General features: G+C 44.6%; 1 protein-coding gene across 3 annotated transcripts in view; it reads left to right on the forward strand.

The window, feature by feature from the left end:
* Positions 1 to 16,698, forward strand: part of myo3a (myosin IIIA) — a 78,007-nt gene that overhangs the window by 13,380 nt on the left and 47,929 nt on the right. For all 3 annotated transcript variants that reach the window (XM_042308786.1, XM_042308788.1, XM_042308787.1), the window contains exons 4-5: positions 13,008 to 13,112; positions 13,267 to 13,366. In XM_042308786.1, coding sequence (XP_042164720.1) covers positions 13,008 to 13,112; positions 13,267 to 13,366 — 205 coding nt within the window. The remainder of the gene's footprint in view (positions 1 to 13,007; positions 13,113 to 13,266; positions 13,367 to 16,698) is intronic.

A 16,698-nucleotide genomic window follows, 5' to 3' on the forward strand; every position in this document is an offset into this window, starting at 1 on the left:
TATTCTGGGTGTCCAGGGGCTGTTTCACGACTGCAAATATAAGTTCATTACACTTTTTATACTACCCTGCAATCGCCAACATACAGTTGAAGTCAGAAGTTTACATACACTTAGGTAAGAGTCATTAAAACAAATGTTTCAACCACTCCAAAAATGTCTTGCTAACAAACTATAGTTTTGGCAAGCCGGTTAGGACATCTACTTTGTGCATGGCACAAGTCATTTTTCCAACAATTGTTTACAGACGGATTATTTCACTTTTAATTCACTGTATCACAATTCCAGTGGGTCAGAAGTTTACATACACTAAGTTGACTGTGCCTTTAAACAGCTTGGAAAATTCCAGAAAACTATGTCATGGCTTTAGAAGCTTCTGATAGGCTTATTGACATCATTTGAGCCAATTGGAGGTGTACCTGTGGATATATTTCAAGTCATACCTTCAAACTCAGTGCCTCTTTGTTTGACATCATGGGAAAATCAAAAGAAATCAGCCTAAAATTATTGTAGACCTCCACAAGTCTGGTTCATCCTTGGGAGCAATTTCCAAACGTCTGAAGGTACCACATTCATCTGTATAAACAATAGTACGCAAGTATTAACAACATGGGACCACGCAGCCGTCATACCACTCAGGAAGGAGACGCGTACTTTGGTGTGAAAAGTGCAAATCAATCCCAGAACAACAGCAAAGGACCTTGTGAAGATGCTGGAGGGAACAGGTACAAAGTATCTACAGTTGAAGTCAGACGTTTCCATACACCTTAGCCAAATACATTTAAACTCAGTTTTTCACAATTCCTGACATTTGATCCTAGCAAACATTCCCTGTCTTAGGTCAGTTAGGATCAACACTTTATTTTAAGAATGTGAAATGTCAGAATAATAGTAGAGAGAATGATTTATTTCAGCTTTTATTTCTTTCATCACATTCCCAGTGGGTCAGAAGTTTACATACACTCAATTAGTATTTGGTAGCATTGCCTTTAAATTGTTTAACTTCGGTCAAACGTTTTGGGTAGCCTTCCACGAGCTTCCCACAATAAGTTGGGTGAATTTTGTCCCATTCCTCTTAACAGAGCTGGTGTAACTGAGTCCGGTTTGTAGGCCTCCTTGCTCGCACACCCTTTTTCAGTTCTGCCCACACATTTTCTGCCCACACGTTGATTGAAAGGTATGGATGGAAAACCAGGAAACATAACTGCTCTGAAGGACCTGAGTTGGGGATACCTTCCCTGGAGGCCCTATCATGGGAAGCTTATGTTCAGTATTGGTGTGGTTAAGACTCAACCTCAGGTAAAGGATTTAGCTGAGCAATGCGCCTCAGGATTATAGCAGGTATCCCCAGGTGACCCTTTTATACAACGCACATAAACATGAACATTAAAAGAGCAACATGTATAAATACTGTTCAAACTGAAGCATGTGTTGTTACAGTTTATAGTAATGAGTTTTTATGGCAATACAAAGGCACAATGTCCGCAGTCCAGTAAGCTTGTCAGTGTTACTAACTATTCTAGTGTAAGTACAGTGTAATGCCTCGATTAGAAAGGATTTCCTCATTTCAACATGTCAAGTCAAGCGCACTATTTGACTGGCTCAAGAGGAAGAATAAGCGCAGTGAAGGCTGAGACTTTTTGCCAGGCTGCATTCACTCAACGAAAAACAACCTCATCCTTCTGAACGTACTGAGTGTGAATTTCATGACTCAACTATGAAAACGGTGGTATTTGAGAGAGAAATTCAAGGGGACCTGGTTGATGTTATGATTGTGAGAGGCAATGTGGCCCGTAGCTCTGCATGCTTTATGTTGTATTTCCCCCAGAATGCCAAGCTCCAGACAAACGTGTTACCGAGGTCAACCTGCGTCTGACGAAAGTGTTAGTGAGATCTGATGCGCCACTAGCTGAGCTTTGTGCTGTCTGAAATTTGACCCTCAAATTTGAGTTCCTGGTGTGAAGATCGAGAGAGACTATTTCAAATATGATATGAATGGCTGGTAATAATGGTTAGCTGGCCCAAGAGGCTCTGGTGAGAAAGCTCATAGCGCCAAAAGTCACACATGCTGTCTGTGTTAGATGTTCAGATTCCAGTTGTGTGTTCGTTTGTGTCAAAACACATAATATCTTTGTATGTAGGGCTAGATGTAGGATATTTTCTGTATGTTACCGAACAGTGTTTGCCAGTGTACGTGTGTGTGTTTTTGAGTTGTGTGAGTGTGATTGTGAATGTAAATGTGCACCTGCGTGCATACGTGCGTGCGTGTGCAGGCGATTGTGTGTGCACGTGTATCCCCGGCATTTGTGTGTGAGCCCCTATCGAAGCATGTAGGACAAGCGGCCTCTCTGCTGTGCCTCAGGGAAGGTTATTTGTTGGCCTGCTTCTTAACTGATGTTGTCCTCCGTGCCGCTGTGTTCTGTGTGATGCTTCAGCCTGTTTCCATTACCCTAGCCTCTTTTACAAGTCTGTAATCTAAGGTAAAGTAGCCAAGCTTGAACAAAGCTCACACATTTCTGTTATCCAAGTTCAGAGTGACTTGAACATTATCATCTATCCCCTCTCGGTGTAATGCTAGCCCAGTAGATAGTTTTCACATCGCCAGCTTATGTTTCTGCCTGGCTGTCCTCAGTTTCCTTCTCGGTGGAAGGGTCGTTTAATCACCTGTCTGACTTTAGATGTCAGGCTCCTCTCTGAATGAAAGTCGGACTTCAAACCCATAATGTGACCAGCAGGAGGACAGGGGTTTTCTGTTAGCATAATCAACATAAGCATACTCTGAATACAATGTTACCACACCATTCAGACTTCCAAAGCATACCAATCAAGGGCCGCAGTCTTAGTTAGAGTAAATCCTATTCTGTCACAAGGCAGGTGTTGATATGTACCAATTGTGCCTTTGTTTTAAGTCCTCACTAGGGCTCCCTGAGGTATTTCAGTGGAGCACAATTACCGTGGGTTAGAAAAGCAAAGCCAGTGTTCGGGCGAGTTCAGTCAGCTTTGCAACTTTGTTTACTCTCTATCCCCACTGTGTTTTGCATATCTGTATGCAAACTCTTTCCTCATGCAAAAACCTCAAGCCAACAGCCCAAATCTGAGGGACTAATCCATGGGGCTGAAATCACTGCCAGTCGCGTTACTGGACGCTGTGTGTGTGTCTGTGTATGTGTGTGTGTGTGTGTGTGTCTGTGTGAGTGTGTCTGTCTGTCTGTCTGTGTGTGTGTGTGTGTGTGGGTGCGTGCGTGTGCGTGCGTGCTTGCATCTGTGAGTGTGTGTATGAGAGTGTGTGCATGTGTGTGTATTTATACAAAGGGAGAGGGGAAAATACAAAGGGGTGAAGATGGGTGATAGAGGATGCAATCACCATGGTTACAGTCCTTCCTTCTGAACTGTAATTTTCCGTGGTTCATTGTGGATCAGAGGATCCCCTCTCCTCATGCCACGCTGCTCATTATGACGACGATCTGCACAAATTGCATCCTTCACTTTGTTGCTTCCTCATTGGGCCTCATTGGGCTCTGCTCTTGCGCTTATAACTCAGTCTCTCTAGTGGACTCCTTTATGATAGATAGCGGATGTGGGGAGATGAGGGAGCTTTCATCTTTTGCTCCCAATCTGGGTTCATTGAAGGTTTGAGACCTCAACCCTATCAAAACTTCAAAGATACCAATAAAGGGACCAATTTGATTCTCTAATTGGGAATATTGTCAACCTTGATATATTTGGTTCTCATGGTTGAATGGTAAACCCAAGGAGCTGTGCTATTTATGGGGCGGCAAGTAGCCTAGTGGTTAGAGCGTTGGGCCAGTAACCAAAAGGTTGCTAGATCGAATCCTCAAGGTTAAAATGTGTCGTTCTGCCCCTAACAAGACAGTTAACCCACTGTTCCTAGGCCGTCATTTTAAATAAGAATTTGTTCTTGCCTAGTTAAATAAAAGAAAATGTCATTCTCAAGATCTTATTTCACATGGCTTTTTAAATTTACTTGGTACTTTATGGTGAAAAAGCCACAAACTAACATAATTAGGAGTTTAGTTAGGAGTAACTTTAATTCAACTTTAATGTCCTCCTATCTTTGAAATCAAATCAAATCAAATTTTATTTGTCACGTGCGCCGAATACAACAGGTTCACCTTACAGTGAAATGCTTACTTACAGGCTCTAACCAAAAGTGCAATTTCTTTTTTAAAGTATTAGGTGAACAATAGGTAAGTAAAGAAATAAAAACAACAGTAAAAAGACAGTTAAAAAATAACAGTAGAGTGGCTATATACAGTAGCGAGGCTAAATACAGGCACCGGTTAGTCAAGCTGATTGAGGTAGTATGTACATGTAGATATGGTTAAAGTGACTATGCATATATGATAAACAGAGAGTAACAGTAGCATAAAAGAGGGGCTGGCGGGTGGTGGGTGGCGGGAAACAATGCAGATAGTCTGGTTAGCCAATGTGCGGGGGCACTGGTTGGCTGGGCTAATTGAGGTAGTATGTATATGAATGTATAGTTAAAGTGACTATGCATATATGATAAACAGAGAGTAGCAGCAGCGTAAAAGAAGGGTTGGGGGAGCACACAATGCAAATAGTCCAGGTAGCCATTTGATTACCTGTTCAGGAGTCTTATGGCTTGGGGGTAAAAGCTGTTGAGAAGCCTTTTGGTCTTAGACTTGGCACTCCGGTACCGCTTGCCATGCAGTAGCAGAAAGAATAGTCTATGACTAGGGTGGCTGGCGTCTGACAATTTGTAGCGCCTTCTTCTGACACCGCCTGCTGTAGAGGTCCTGGATGGCAGGCATCTTAGCCCCAGTGATGTACTGGGTCGTACGCACTACCCTCTGTAGTGCCTTGCGGTCGGAGGCCGAGCAATTGCCGTACCAGGCAGTGATGCTCTCGATGTTCCAGCTGTAGAACCTTTTGAGGATCTGAGGACCCATGCCAAATCTTTTTAGTTTCCTGAGGGGGAATAGGCTTTGTCGTGCCCTCGTGCCCGACTGTCTTGGTGTGTTAGTACCATTCTAGTTTGTTGGTGAAGTGGACACCAAGGTACTGAGATTTCATCATCCGTGGACCTGTTTGGGCGGTATGCAAATTGGAGTGGGTCTAACGTTTCTGGGATAATAGTGTTGATGTGAGTCATTACCAGCCTTTCAAAGCACTTCATGGCTACGGATGTGAGTGCTACGGGTCTGTAGTCATTTAGGCAGGTTGCCTTCATGTTCTTGGGCACAGGGACTATGGTGGTCTGCTTGAAACATGTTGGTATTACAGACTCAATCAGGGACATGTTGAAAATGTCAGTGAAGACACCTGCCAGTTGGTCAGCACATGCCCGGAGCACACGTCCTGGTAATCCGTCTGGCCCCGCAGCCTTGTGTATGTTGACCTGTTTAAAAGTCTTACTCACGTCAGCTTCAGAGAGCGTGCTCACACAGTCGTCCGGAACAGCTAATGCTCTCATGTATGCCTCAGTGTTGCTTGCCTCGAAGCGAGCATATAAGTGATTTAGCTCGTCTGGTAGGCTCGTGTCACTGGGCAGCTCGCGGCTGTGCTTCCCTTTGTCGTCTGTAATAGTTTGCAAGCCCTGCCACATAAAATGAGCTTCTTTGCCGGTGTAGTATGATTCAATCTTAGCCCTGTATTGACGCTTTGCCTGTTTGACAGTTCGTCGGCGGGCATAGCAGGATTTCTTATAAGCTTCCGGCTTAGAGTCCCGCACCTTGAAAGCGGCAGCTCTACCATTTTGCTCAGTGCAAATGTTGCCTGTAATCCATGGCTTCTGGTTGGGGTATGTACGTACAGTCACTGTGGGGACGACGACCTCGATGCACTTATTGATAAAGCCATTGACTGATGTGGTGTACTCCTCAATGCCATCGGATGAATCCCGGAACATGTTCCAGTCTATGATAGCAAAGCACACAAAGCAGTATTTCAGTCCCTTATTATCAATTATGCAAACAACCTCTATAATATCAGCCCAATGTTACAATTTGTATTATTATCTTTGTGGTACTAATAGCTCTTCCAGCCTCGTATAAGTCATAAATTGATATTGCTGTCTATTCTGTGCCCATGTTGTATTTATGATTTTTATTTTATTCAGTGGACATTAGTCTTCTCCTCACTAACAGCACATAACACATTGCTAATTAAATGATACTGCCTGAGAAGCCGGTGTTCGGAGGATAAATTGGCACAGGTGTTGTGTACCATCATATTCAAATAATGATTGACATATTTTCATTAAAGATGTACATTTTATTACTGTATTCATACTATTTAATCCTTCCATGAGATATAGTCCTGACACAAATCTAGGGTTGCTACCTAAGCCAGCTGGTTGTTCATTCTATCGGTTAGGTTGCCAGAGACGAGACCCAGTCGTGAAGTCTTTTTGTTCTCAACCTATGGACCTTCGTTCTAAATGTTTCGTTGCCGTGATGACTAGCAACACTCTTATCCCTTGCTTGCTAGCTAGCCAACTTCGGCTAACACAGTCACGTCAAACAGTGCAGCCAGAATAACAGCAAAGTGCAGCATTTGTTTGTTTAAGCTGTTTTCTAGTGACATTTATTTCGATACATCCATAACAATGAGCTAATGATGTGCGATTTTGCCTGGCATAGAACATTTGCTCTCTCGCCAGGACAGGTGGGACAGCTGAAAATTGAGTTTTGATATTGAAACAATGTTGCAAATTTTGGAGAGATAGACAGCAACATTTATACAAATCTCCCCAAAAAATTGTGGTGGAGATCAAGTTTAGAAATGTCCTTTTTGGGCTGATCAGACAGTGGATTGCGCAGTGAGATGGAACATTAGGAATTTTAACGTCATAGCCTTAGCCGGTGGTAACTTGTGGAATAGACACCGGCTGGAATTAAGTTTGAACCAATCAGCATCCAGGATTACACCCACATAAAAGGAAATAAGGCCTTGAGTGCCAGGGAGTAAAGTGGTTGGCAGGATAAAGCTAGCATCTTGGGTAGTTCTGGCTTCACATATGTTTTTAATCTCTGCATCCAGAATCAAATCATGCGTGCAGGCTGGTCAGCTACTCAACAACTGTATAATGGTTTGTCTGATACGAGTGACTTCCTATGTGCAGGGCTAGCTATACCTATGCCTGACTACTACTGTTTGCCCTCACTGAGTTGCTACACAATGTCGAGGTTCCAGTTCCTCACAGAGATACGGTGCCTAATGACACCCTGTCTTACACTTACAGTGTGTGCTTTTGGAAGTCATCGAATCAAATCACATTTTATTTGTCACACACACGTGTTTAGCAGATGTTATTGCGGGTGTAGCGAAATGAGTGAAGGTAAGCCGATGTAAAAATACTTGTAGCTATGTCATTCAGTATCAAAGCTCAAAGGAGAACCTCTGAGCTGATAACACCAGACTTAAACGGTAATGCAAACTCTTATGTAGGTAAGCTAGTTGAACGGCAATACGCCCAAACAACGGTTAGTGTCATCAGTAGTGCCGTTATCACAGTGTTATGGCAGTTGTCGTCAGCTTTTACATATTGCTACATACATGGCTGAATATGGTACAGACTTATTTTTTAAACCAATGAAAATGATCCAAAACAACCAAACAATTACCGTGAAGCACGTTGGTATGATTAGTATTGGAGCACACTGCAACTATCAATTCTATGACCACCATCCCACCATAATAATGAAGGATCATTGCAGCGATGGCATGTTTAATGCAGATAAACTAACAGGGGGGAGATTGCGTTCATTATACACCGGGAGACATAAATATTGAGACAGCGATCCCTATGATAGGGGTAGATAATTGTTCCGTCTGTGAAATGAGCTGAGAAGATGGATCCGGGGTCTGACGTTTAAATAGCCCGGCACTCTGCTTTTTTACTCACATATATCAATCATAGTGTGCCGCTGCTTCAAACCCTCGGCCACTCTGCCCTTGTGTCCCCAATACCTTCATCTGAACAGCAATCAAGTGCTCTGTTCTACGCTTTAAGTTGTGAAATCATTTCATATAAGGTGCTAATAACATGCATCTAATCATGTTTCATTTGATATTTTTTGAAACACACTATTTGTCTTTCAGCTCTGTTGTCTTCAAGCCTCCATTTTACTCCCTTAAAAACCACTGCCCTTAATCTCCCCGACTCCAGGTCGTCGCCAACTCTGGCCGTTATTAATTGACAATGAGGTTTATAATGGCTTTGTTTGTTAGGGCTTTAAATTAAACACAGTCAGAAATAAGAGACCTTGGCCTGAGGACCAAACATGCACACTCACACATGCACACACACACACACACACACACACACACACACACACACACACACACAATGATAAAACATCATTTTTGTTACAAGTTGAAAAGTAACAAAGGAAAACATGAGATATGTACACGTTGAAAAAAACCTTGCGTAGCTGTTCTTTCCTGAAATCTTTGTGTCCTTTTATGGAGACATCTCTTTGTGCTGCAGTAAACATAGATCTACACAATTATACTGCTCAATATAACTAGCTGCACCTGTAGAGAAAACATCCCCAAGCTTAAAATGGAATGCCCAATCAAAAGGGCTGGTATGGGGAGGGGGGATACATATTTGTGACATCCTCATCATCTTTTCTTCTTCCTTTTCATGGTCTTTGATCCATTCACTTCATTTACATGACAAAAGCAGCACCTGATCTGTATTGGATCATGTCCTGTTCTGTTTCGAGGCTTACTGGCCAAACCTTTCAGCTGACAAAGAAGAACTATGGTGATTCACAATATGCATTTCTTTTGAAGCTGTCTTGTTGCAGTGGGGTGATTGGTTAAGGTCCACATATCCTATAGGCGGGATCATCATGTGATGACTCACAGTACCCACAGACAGCTCTTAGCTAATGATTGACAGGACCCGGTATAGCAATGAGGATGACCCAGTATGGAGCTCAGAAAGCTTCACATCTCTACTACTAGTTAGCTATCGTCATCGGGTTTCCACTAGCTACCACAACCACAAAGTCAAAAAGGCTATATTGTAAAAATGTAATAAAACAAAAATGTGCTTTTGTCTTCATTTAAGATTAGAGTTAGGCATAAGGTTAGCAGTGTGGTTAGGGTTAAGGTTAGGTTTAAAATCTGATTTGAAGAAAATAGATTGAAATAGCTGGTGTTTATAAACTTTATGGTTGTGGTAATTAGTTTGTGTACAGTATTTCATACCATCCCTCCATTTTTATTGTGGGTATAAATAGCAGGCTAAGACTTTTAAATCCAACAGCTAGTCTAGCAGAAGGTAGGGGGATGGAGCCGGTGATGGCAGCTAACAGTATTAGCCCCTAAGTCTCAAGTCATTTCCATACAACATGTGAGGAATTATGTTGATGTCTTGTCCAAAGCTGACTGCAATAATGTGCCCACCGTCTCTCACGGGGAGATAACCATGAGGTTTCAAAACGAAGCCAAAATCTGACATTAAAGTATATGTTCTTCGTGTAGTCTGAACTCTGGGGATATTTGACCAATGTTGACAGAAGAGCCAGTTCTATCTGATGTGATGGGTTCTGGTTTAGGGCCAAATGTGGGTATTGATGGAATTAGCTATTTCTGGATGTGTACCTGTAACAGTAGTTGGCAACATGACTTGAAGTGACTCAAATGCAAGAACTTAATAAGATACTATGCTACATCCAGGTAATCCCAAATAGAAAACAATGTAGCTAAGTGTGAAATTTGACACGTCGTCTTTTAGTCAGCCAGCTGGTGCGACTGCCTCTTTCAACATGTCCAAAATAATTCATGTTGGCGTTAAATGGGGCACTCTAGAAGACCAAACAGTGCGGCCGGGAGAGCGAGTGCTAACGTTTAGCTTGGCTAATACCATGGCACTGGAGCCTAGCTAGCTCATTAAAATGGATCGGTCTGCCTTGCCCTGTGTAATTTAATGATGACAGGTGATCTCGGCAGTGATGTGGACTCTGACGTCAGGCTCAGCCGGCTCGCTGAGACGCTCCTGTCTGCAGAGGCTTCTGATACGCTCTGCTCGACCGCAGTCTGTCTGCAAAGGCTGATAGGAAATAGCCGGGGCTTGCAGGAAGGGAAGTGAAGTGTTACTGTTACAGTTTCTGGAATAAGGGGGTTTTGACTGAGCTTCTATATAACAATGCTTTTCCGTATCACCAGGACAGACAGACATGCAGAGACAACATACCATGGTTTAGTCCTTGCGAGGGCAAATCAGTTCGCCCATGTTCAGCCCTCTAGGGGTCTGTGTGAAGCTCTCACATGTGAAGGGTGCTTGACATCATCTGACGTCCCTGACAATACACCACCTGGCTGCCACTCATCTTGTCTGTCGTCATCACACGTCTTGACGTCCGTATCTAAGTGTTGAAGGAAACATAAGACAATAGGAGAAGTTAAGCATATCAAAGCATCACGTCCACCTACAGTCATGACCAAAATTACTGGCACCCTTGATAAAGATGAGCAAAAAAGACAAATACTGAGCTGTATTGTGTGCTCCAAAGAATTCAGAAATCTATTATTTTCTGCTAACACAACTGCTCAGATTTGATTTAACAAGGTGTCTTTTTATTTTTGTAGATTTTTACGTGTCAAAATGATTGGCACCACTGTTTGTATCACTACGGAAGTATGACAACACTGAGCCGTTTGACCAATTCATCTTACCAGATCCTTGATGTCCTTCATCTGTTTTTACGGACTGCCCTCTTCAATTCAAACCACAGGTTTTCAATGGGTTGAAATTCTGGAGATGGAGATGGCCAAAGGCCAATGTTGATTTTGCGGTCAAATAACCATTTCTTTGTGGATTTTTATTAGTTCTTGGTGTTATTGTCTTGCTGGAAGATCCACTTGCGGTTGAGTTTCAGCCTCCTGGCAGAGGCAACCAGGTTTTGGGCTAAAATGTCCTTGTACTGGGTAAAGTTCATTGTGTCGTTGACCTCATCAAGGGCCCCACGACCAGTGGAAGCAAAATAGCCCCATAACTTCAATCTCGGCCGCCATATTTTACTGTAAGTATGGGGTTCTTTTCTGATTATGCATCCTTCTTTCGATGACAAATTGTTTTGGGTTCTTTGGCCACACACACCAGTGGTTGAAAACGGGCAGCAATCATTTTGACACCTATCTTTTTAATAGTTATTTAATTTTCCACAAGTCATTTTATTAAAATAACACAACTTTCAAATGTTTTGGAGCATACAACATAGCTCAGTATTTGTATTATTTATTTTTATACAGGACTGTGTATTCCAACCATTTCCTTTCCTTTCTCCCATTTAAAAAGTGCACACTGTGTACTGTAAACTGCAGGCTAAGTGGAACAGGCAAATTACAACTCCCTGTGGTTAGCTCAATGAGTGCATGTAACTGGCAGAGAAACACGAGGGCAGAGACACAGTGCACAATGGCTTTGGGCCATGTGGACAGAATGTTAATGAGATCAGAAAATGGATCTGTCTTTCTGGGAACTCCTTACCAAGTCACCAACAGAGAAGCTCTCTATAAAAACCTGGTTGTGTTACTGCATCTTTCCTCCATCCATTTCCCATCCTCCTTTATTTTGGGAATTTAGCATTAAAACGTTGTTTTTGCTTGCTTTTCCCGTGACGTGTGAATGATCATGGAAACAAACCCCACCAAAAAAACGGTATAAACTCTCTATAACTGTTTGCCATTACATCATAGGAGACATGATTGCATTGATGATTACACTCTGCATTTTGTGACTCACTCTGAGAATGAATGTGAAGCATTTTTCGGTTGTCCTCCACAAGAGGGTGCTTCTAATTATCTGTAACCACTGAGGTTTCTTCCCTCATTATCCCTTCAATGCACAAGTGAGACAGAGATGTCTCTGATTATAGGAGTATAAGTGTTCTACGCATAATTAGACAAATAGACATTTCCCTTTTAGAATGCAAAAAAAAATGCTTTTATGCATGCAGTTCCTCGTGAAAAATGCAGGCAAAACAAGTAGCATTTCTGAGAGTGCAGAGACAAAATATTTATTGCTTGATTCAAGCTTCCCACTGATGCAGATGAGGGGCCATTGTATCCGTCTATAAAGTACTTAGACACAGCTACTTAGATTGTACTATTATGCGCCACTCTGTTTCCTCCGCATCTCAGTCGGCACTCAAGGGCGTTTTCTCTTTATCTGGAGGTCAGGTGATGACAGCCCAAAATAATGGGGTATTATTGTTGCCTTGGCAACACCTAGGGCAATTCCCTGTGATTTTCAGTGATTTTCAGGCAGGCGTTGACATTGATAATAGAGCCACGTCTCACTTTAAGGAGATAGATTCTGCTGCTCGCACTGTAACCTTATGTAGTATGCAGAAAGTGACATTTCTTCATACGAGAGATTTGTTGTGTAATCAAGCTTCGGTTATTTCATTTTTTTTTGTAGTGTAAAATGGGCACTGATTACTTGGTAATGAAAACAAGTCTGTTTTCCCTTGACATGCCGCTCAGTAAAGCTCTCTGCCAAATGTATACTTTAAAACACTTTTCATGGGTTTTCATCAAGGCATATGCATATGCATGGGTTTTAATCTTCCTGACAGAAATAGTCTCCAAAGTAGGCGGAGGTGCTTGATTCGAGGACCTCGATTCGCACATCTTTAATAATTACAGTTTAGTCATCACAAAGCCGATTATACCCCTCTTAGGAGAATCTGCATTTTCTCCATACACACAATTCCTACCTCCCCCTAAGCTGTTTCAAATAGATAAGCGTAGAGAGATTGAACAAAATAATCAACTATCACCACCATGGTCTTCAGAGCTTTGAAGATTCCTTCTGAAATCTTAATTTTGTACCCAGCGCTTTTATCAGAAGGGTGTTACACAATGCGAAGCTACAGTATGCACATCTAGATGTGGCATATCTAGATTTAAGCTCATTGTCTCGGCTTTGGTCAGAATATGCTGACTCACGCTACGGTTTAGCAAAGGAAAGCCATTGTCTTCTCTCTTTCTTTCTGTGCCTGTAGCTCTGCAATGGAGGTTCGGTGACAGACCTGGCCAAAGGCATGCTGAAGAGAGGGGACAGAATGGATGAGGCGATCATTGCCTATATCATACACGAGGCCCTCACGGTAAGCGTGGTCTTTGAACGGTGGATGGACTTGTGAGTGAGAGGGAGAGAGAGAGAGAGAGAGAGACAAAGCCTGAAAATTACTTTTCCCAACAATGAATTGAATGACCCTCTTCCGATGACTTACTATATTACTACTATCTCTGCTGTTACAGGGTCTCCATCACCTGCACATCAACAAGACCATCCACCGGGATGTCAAAGGCAACAACATCCTACTGACCACACAAGGAGGGGTGAAGCTGGTGGACTTTGGTACGCTCTGTGGTGTGTGTGTGTGTTAATTTGTCAGCGGTCTATGTGTGCCTACGTGTCTGTGCTACTGCCGATGGATCAAATCCATTACCCCAAATTGTTTGCCACCTTAATTGGCTTACATTTATTTTCTTATCCAGGGTGGAATACGTTTACCCGGTGGTGGGAAGGTGGTAGGTGGGTAGCCGCAAATACATTTCCATTAGACACAGTGTCTACTGCATTTGGCCTCACCGCAGAGGACATTGTTTTTATTCGTTGTGTTAGCAATGCAGCGCTGATTTGTTTCCTGTTGTTCTCAACCAAATGAAGCTCTCTGTGCGCTAGCCAGGGTCTGAATAAGGAGAAATGATTCAGGCCATTTCCAGCAGTGACTCAGCGAAGCTCCTTTGGGGCCTGAAAAGCAGCATGCCTCTTTCCATTACAGCTGAATCTCCTCTTCATTCAGCCTGTTAAGCGAAGCTTCTCTTAAAAGCATCAACCTGCGCATGTCGCTGCCTCCCTCTCTTCCCTCACTTAAACCAATGAGTAATGGGTCTTGTGAATTTTTGTCGGCTCCATAGAAATTCCACGAATAACACACTTCGCCCATTTGCGCTCTTTGTTGCCGCTCCTCTGTTTAACACTTCCATTAACGAGGTATTCACTTCTGAGGAGGCTCCACTTTAGCTATAAGCTACTCTCAAGTGATACTCTCATGGCTCGCCGTGCTCGCCCAATCCCTCAGATAGATGGTCGCCACCCTGGCTTCAGTCCGTATCAGCCCCAGTGCAGAGGCAATGGGAAGATGCTAATTACTTTGGGGGAATTCTGGGTAGCGGAGAGATAACGGGGAAGCTTGGCATTCACGCAATCAGGGTAGGAAGGGGGTTAGGAGGAGGAGGGTGAACCCGGACATATGAAATGAGCAGATAGGAGGAGCAGACCCCGCAGAGTGAAAGAGAGGAAGATAGTGATGACTAATGACCCCACAGTGAGAAAGAGAGAGGGAGATGGTGATGACTCATGACCCCACAGAGATAAAGAGAGAGGGAGATGGTGATGACTCATGACCCCACAGAGAGAAAGAGAGAGGGAGATAGTGATGACTCATGACCCCACAGAGAGAAAGTGAGAGGGAGATAGTGATGACTCACGACCCCACAGAGAGAAAGCGAGAGGGAGATAGTGATGACTCACGACCCCACAGAGAGAAAGCGAGAGGGAGATAGTGATGACTCACGACCCCACAGAGAGAAAGCGAGAGGGAGATAGTGATGACTCACGACCCCACAGAGAGAAAGTGAGAGGGAGATAGTGATGACTCACGACCCCACAGAGAGAAAGCGAGAGGGAGATAGTGATGACTCACGACCCCACAGAGAGAAAGTGAGAGGGAGATAGTGAAGACTCATGCTTTAAAGTTCCCCTGGCTCTGTCAAAGTCAGCCAACAGGAAAGCATTGTTTGGTCAGGATAGTAAAGTCATGGTAGACTATAGAAAAGCTTCGATGTTATTACAGAGAAGCTGTCATTTGGAACCACAATGTTCTCCTTTCACTCTGTTGTTTAATATTTCACTCACCACATTCCCCATGAATACTTCATTCAAATGAGGGCAGGATTCAATCAAACCTGCACTCCAGGAAACACACTGTACCCCCTCCCTTTCAAATGACCCTTCTGTATGATCTGAATTAGCGAAGTCCTCCACACAAATACCAGTGCTACACTCTACATTATGAATACAGAGTTAGGAGGTGACCTATAAACAACTAGGAGTGTTTGAGGCTGTCTGAATATCCCATGGTCAGATTCATTTGATCAAGCATGCCTTTATTTTGATAAGCACCCCATCAGAAATACATAACGCCACGTACGTTTGTACAGAGGTACAGAGATCTGTGTTTTACAGTGTGGTGTTATGTTGGTTTCATCAGTGTTTCTGAGGCTGTAAACTATTATACAGTACATATCACTGATTCGAAAGGGGGGGGGTATCAAAATGTTATGCATCTAAAAAAATATATAATTTGCAGGCGCTCTTTTCCAGAGCGACTTACAGGAAGGAGCCTTGTTCAAGGGCACATCGACGGATTTGTCACCTAGTCAGCTCAGGGATTCGAGCAGCGACCTTTTAGTTACTGACCAAACGCTCTTAACCGCTAGGCTACTTGCCGCATGAATATGTGTTGCTATGACAAAAACAAAGATTGTCATGGGAACAGAGAAGAGTTTTATGTTTCTTCATTTAGCTTCAAATGTGCTGTCATTATGGTGAGAATCACCCAAATCCTCTTCCACTGAATTAATGTAGTCTACTCTTGTTGGGGTTGGCGACCCATGTTATCTCACCCACTGTGAAAACTAAAAGACACTCAACTGCACATTTATTCCAATAGGCTGTCATGCTGTGCAGGAAAAATTGTACTTCGCTTCTCTCCTGAATCCTGGTAACTGATTTTGATAAGAGAAAGGTTGGGGAATATATCAATGGGCACATTGATATGTGGAGCGACAGACAGACAGACAGACAGACAGACAGACAGACAGACAGACAGACAGACAGGCAGGCAGGCAGGCAGGCAGGCAGGCAGGCAGGCAGGCAGGCAGGCAGGCAGGCAGGCAGGCAGGCAGGCAGGCAGGCAGGCAGGCAGGCAGGCAGGCAGGCAGGCAGGCAGGCAGGCAGGCAGGCAGGCAGGCAGGCAGGCAGGCAGGCAGGCAGGCAGGCAGGCAGGCAGGCAGGCAGGCAGGCAGGCAGGCAGGCAGGCAGGCAGGCAGGCAGGCAGGCAGGCAGGCAGGCAGGCAGGCAGGCAGGCAGGCAGGCAGGCAGGCAGGCAGGCAGGCAGGCAGGCAGGCAGGCAGGCAGGCAGGCAGGCAGGCAGGCAGGCAGGCAGGCAGGCAGGCAGGCAGGCAGGCAGGCAGGCAGGCAGGCAGGCAGGCAGGCAGGCAGGCAGGCAGGCAGGCAGGCAGGCAGGCAGGCAGGCAGGCAGGCAGGCAGGCAGGCAGGCAGGCAGGCAGGCAGGCAGGCAGGCAGGCAGGCAGGCAGGCAGGCAGGCAGGCAGGCAGGCAGGCAGGCAGGCAGGCAGGCAGGCAGGCAGGCAGGCAGGCAGGCAGGCAGGCAGGCAGGCAGGCAGGCAGGCAGGCAGGCAGGCAGGCAGGCAGGCAGGCAGGCAGGCAGGCAGGCAGGCAGGCAGGCAGGCAGGCAGGCAGGCAGGCAGGCAGGCAGGCAGGCAGGCAGGCAGGCAGGCAGGCAGGCAGGCAGGCAGGCAGGCAGGCAGGCAGGCAGGCAGGCAGGCAGGCAGGCAGGCAGGCAGGCAGGCAGGCAGGCAGGCAGGCAGGCAGGCAGGCAGG

This window comes from Oncorhynchus tshawytscha, linkage group LG29 (assembly GCF_018296145.1).
Source record: "Oncorhynchus tshawytscha isolate Ot180627B linkage group LG29, Otsh_v2.0, whole genome shotgun sequence".
In the NCBI taxonomy this organism is placed as follows: Eukaryota; Metazoa; Chordata; class Actinopteri; order Salmoniformes; family Salmonidae; genus Oncorhynchus; species Oncorhynchus tshawytscha.